The sequence below is a fragment of the Tupaia chinensis genome, unplaced genomic scaffold, assembly GCF_000334495.1.
Source record: "Tupaia chinensis unplaced genomic scaffold, TupChi_1.0 Scaffold147500_1, whole genome shotgun sequence".
Taxonomy (NCBI): Eukaryota; Metazoa; Chordata; class Mammalia; order Scandentia; family Tupaiidae; genus Tupaia; species Tupaia belangeri.
In genome coordinates this window covers 283,787-288,317 of record NW_006207351.1, presented here as the reverse complement: position 1 = coordinate 288,317, position 4,531 = coordinate 283,787, and the positions used below count along the sequence as shown (strand labels likewise).

Below are 4,531 nucleotides of genomic sequence, written 5' to 3'. Positions count from 1 at the left end.
AAAGAGTGGAATAGAGACTTGTCCAGGTGAGTGAGCAAGGTACAGCTGACAAGAAAGAGCAAACCAGTAAGCAACTTTGGAGATTTTAGAATAGAAACTGAGTGAAGCACAGAAGATGAAATTACTGTCTTTTATAGGGATGCTGGTGCTATTATGAGTGAGCATCTCAGGCCCCTTTTTCCCCATTACTCACTTACCTTTCTCATTTTCAACATTTGTTCTTTTACATTCTTCTACTATCCACTCTTGAAATATATATGTTCATGTTTCCTACTCCCTTATCTTACTTACAGTATTTGTGGTTTGATAATTTTTCTTTATTGTTTGTGATTCTCCCTCCCTGGGTGTCCATAGCTTCTCTTTCCTTGGGGGTTTCTCATCAATGGTGATTGTATTACCTTGGCGCAGATCTCTTCCTCCACTTGCAGTTGACTTTCTTGCCAGGCTTGCTTTTAATGATCTTTATTCACAGGCCATCACTAAGTCCTTTCAAAGGACAGACTGCAGGGATCTCTTTTCTGCCCCGCAAAAGAGATACTCACTTCTGGTAATTTCTTTCAGATTTGGCGAAACCTGCTTCAGAGCAGGATGTCTCCGAAATCGATTCACCAGGGATAATAGCAAAACAATTTCAAGAAGATGAATCTACATTTGAAGAAAAATATACATGTGAAGGCATGAAGGAAAATTCTCCCATTGAGGTCCCTGAGCCATATCTCTTCCAGGAAGGTTTTGGGGAAATAACTTTGGTCCACAAGAAGAGACCTGAAATGAGTAGCCAACAATATAATTTTGAGAAAAGGTTGCTTTTGACCTCAAGCCTTGTTACCCATCTGAGGGTTTCCTCAGAAGGGAGCCTGTATCAGTGGGAAACAAGTAACATACACCCCACTGTTATTTCAGACCCAGGTAAATGTCTGACTCTTTCCACACACAGAAAATCTTGGAAATGTAATGAATGTGGGAAAACATTCACTCAGAGCTCATCCCTTACCCAGCATCAGAGAACTCATACTGGAGAGAGGCCCTATGTATGTGAGGAATGTGGGAAAGCCTTTAGTCGTAGCTCATTTCTTGTTCAACATCAGCGAATCCACACAGGAGTGAAACCCTATGGATGTGGGGAGTGTGGGAAAGCATTCCGATGCCGGTCATTTCTTACTCAGCATCAAAGAGTCCACACTGGAGAGAAACCTTACAAATGTAATGAATGTGGGAATTCCTTCCGCAGTCACTCACATCTCACTGAACATCAGAGAATTCACACCGGAGAGAAACCTTATATGTGTAATCGATGTGGGAAAGCATTCAATCAAAATACACACCTTGTTCATCATCAGAGAATTCACACTGGTGAGAAGCCATATTTATGCAATGAATGTGGCTCTTCTTTTCGCAAACACTCAAATCTTATCCAACATCAGAGAATTCACACCGGAGAAAAGCCTCATAAATGTGATGAATGTGGGAAAACCTTCCAAACAAAGGCAAATCTGTCTCAGCACCAGAGAATTCATACTGGAGAGAAACCCTACAGATGTAAGGACTGTGGTAAAGCCTTTTGTCAGAGCCCATCCCTTATTAAACACCAGCGGATTCATACTGGGGAGAAGCCCTATAAATGTAAGGACTGTGGCAAAGCATTTACTCAGAGCACCCCACTCACTAAACATCAGAGAATTCATACAGGGGAGAGACCCTACAAATGCAGCGAGTGTGGGAAAGCCTTCATTCAGAGCATCTGCCTTATTCGGCATCTGAGAAGTCACACAGGGGAGAAACCATACAAATGCAATGAATGTGGAAAGGGCTTTAATCAGAACACCTGCCTCACTCAGCATATGAGAATTCATACTGGAGAGAAGCCCTATAAGTGTAAAGAATGTGGGAAGGCCTTTGCTCACAGCTCATCTCTTAATGAGCATTATAGAACTCACACCGGCGAGAAGCTCTATAAGTGTAGCGAGTGTGAGAAAACCTTCCGCAAGTATGCACACCTTAGTGAACATTACAGAATTCATACTGGTGAGAAGCCTTATGAATGCATTGAATGTGGGAAATTCTTCAGGCATAGTTCAGTCCTTTTCAGACATCAGAAACTTCACAGTGGTGAATAATCCTGACCTTTTGATGGTGATAATTTCTGTAGCAAAAATGAAGAGGGATCTGGTCAGGAGCAAGGGAGCAGGTAGAGGTCCTAGGGGGAAGGCTGGAGGAGCCCTGGCTATGGCATCCTGAGTAGAGCATTTCCAGAAGTGGAGATGGAATTTGGAGAATGAAGAGCCTATTCCAGGTGGGCCTCTGGGATGTCAGTGTAGAAAGGAAGTTTCTGCTTTTCAGATAAAGCCTGCAGGTTTTCACTCCTATCTGTGGGATTCTGACACTTTGAGAAGGCATTTGTGTTTCCTTTGCTACACCCTGCCCCACCTTCTAGCCTTGTTGCCATGTTCACTGGCTGGTGGATGGAGGTACTTTGCAAACTGCCTGTCAGGATGTTCCAAGCAATCTGATCAAGCTACTGTGGGGGAGGATTCCCGACCTCTGGAAAAAAAAAAGTGGTTTGAATAGGAGACAAGTGAAAAATAGAGTTTGTATGAACTCAAATTAGGACATATGAGAGCAAGAACTGGGATGATCTCTATAAATGAGCTGTTCAAGATGGCCTTTACCAGAGTGAGGAAGATATTTTATGATCCTTTCAGACTGGTGTGCAACTTGGAACTAAAGGAAGTAGTAGATCAAGCAATTTCAGTCACGTCAGTTTTGTGGGAGGAGAGTCAAATCTGCTCAGAGGTCCACAGAGGGGAAAGTCTGACCTCTGTTCTGGAGAAATACTGTCTTACCCAGGAAAGAAAATGGTCTGTGCTAGACTGCTGATGTTACAATGAGCAATGCAGGGAGCCTATACTTGACTGAGCAAGTCGACTACATGACTCTCCCTTGGACTTAAGTGCACATCTACCTCCAGTAGTTTGGGCCACTGCTCCACTGGGTCTGGAGAGAGAGACCCAGTAGGACAAACAGTGTCCTAAAGAGAGAGAGAGAGAGACTTGGTTTCTTGGCCATAGGGAGAAGGATTTAACGGTGAAGTAGCATTTTATGATGATCAACCTTTCAAGCTGTTAAACTTCTTGTTAAGAGGGTGTTGACATTTGTTGTGGAATGACTGCAAAGAGTCCTGAATAGAGTTATCTCTACTTCAAATCCCTGAAAATCAAGAAAGCACAGTTTGTCACTAACTGTGATGATAATATCAATTTTTCTTTATTTCTCCAACTCCTTTCCCGTTCATGAGTGCTACCCAGAGATTGAGCTCCAGAGGATTAAATGACGATAGCCTCTGATTTATGATTTAAATAATCCTAAACTCTAAAGCTAATAGTCATCTTTAAAATATGTTTGTTAAAAGCAACTAAAGTGGACCAACCTGTTGCATTCTGGTTAAGGCAGCTGAATACCAACTGGCTGAGAAGTCACAGACCCAGCAGCTTGAAAACCATGCTGGGTGTGTGTGCTTGTGTGCCCAAAACCCTGAGAGGAGAATGGAGGAGAGGGATTGCAGCATGGCCATCTCCCTTGAGGGTACTGCCTCCCTTTCTCTTTCTCTCTCTCTCTCTCTCTCTCTCTCTCTCCTCTCTCCTCCCCCTGCCTCTCCCTCTCCCCCCCTCCCCAGCAAGCACACATACTATGTAGCAAAATTTAAAAGGAAAAAATAAATAAAGCGGTAATTCTGGAGGGCTTGGTTATTTGGAACTCAGTATAGAGTTTCCAGAACAGTTAACTTGTAAACAGGTTTGGGACTTTAATGGGAATGTGGTAGAAATATCACATATGCTTTTCCCTCTCCAGCTATGAAGATCATGTTCTCAGAACCTACCACAAGGGAATTTGTAATTGAGGAAAATTATACATGGTTGGCAAATATAACCCTATGAAAGCTTTCTAAATATTCTGTGTTCACAAAAATAAATATTTTGTAGAAAGCCAATGTCAGTGTATTTGTACTTTCTAGAAACAAAACAAAAGAAACCACTATAGAATTAATTGGTGGCATATAGTAAGTGGCCAGTATTTATTTGATAAATTAATATATTTCAACCCAATTTTCCAGCTGACCAATTTCAGGAACTTCCTGATGTATAGGTATTTACAGTAAAATTTATACACTACTCAAAAGTGCTTGAGGGAACCAGCAGTTAGCGTAATGGCTATGTCGCTGGACTCCCACGTAGTCGACCACCGTTCGCGTCTTGGACCCGGTGGCTTAAATCTCACGCCGGGTGCGTGTGCGTGCGTGCCCAAGATCCCGAGAGGAGAATGGAGGAGAAGGGATTGCGGTGTGACCATCCCCCCTGGGGGGTGATTTCTCGCTTTCTGTCTCTATGTCTCTGTCTGTCTGGCGAGCGCACGCGCCTTATAGCGAAAACCTCTCCAAAGAAAAAACAAGTGCTTGAGATGAGCATAGAAAAATAGTCCTTTTTAAAAAAATAGACAAAGTTCATATTATATATGCACACTCCGTAGTGATCGA

At 42.7% G+C, this 4,531-nt stretch overlaps 1 protein-coding gene across 1 annotated transcript in view; it reads left to right on the top strand.

Moving 5' to 3' along the window:
• Positions 1 to 3,563, top strand: part of ZNF502 (zinc finger protein 502) — a 3,756-nt gene extending 193 nt beyond the window's left edge. The window contains exons 2-3 of the mRNA XM_027768791.1: positions 1 to 26; positions 562 to 3,563. Coding sequence (XP_027624592.1) covers positions 1 to 26; positions 562 to 2,117 — 1,582 coding nt within the window. The 3' untranslated portion in view covers positions 2,118 to 3,563. The remainder of the gene's footprint in view (positions 27 to 561) is intronic.
• Positions 3,564 to 4,531: the final 968 nt, after the last annotated feature.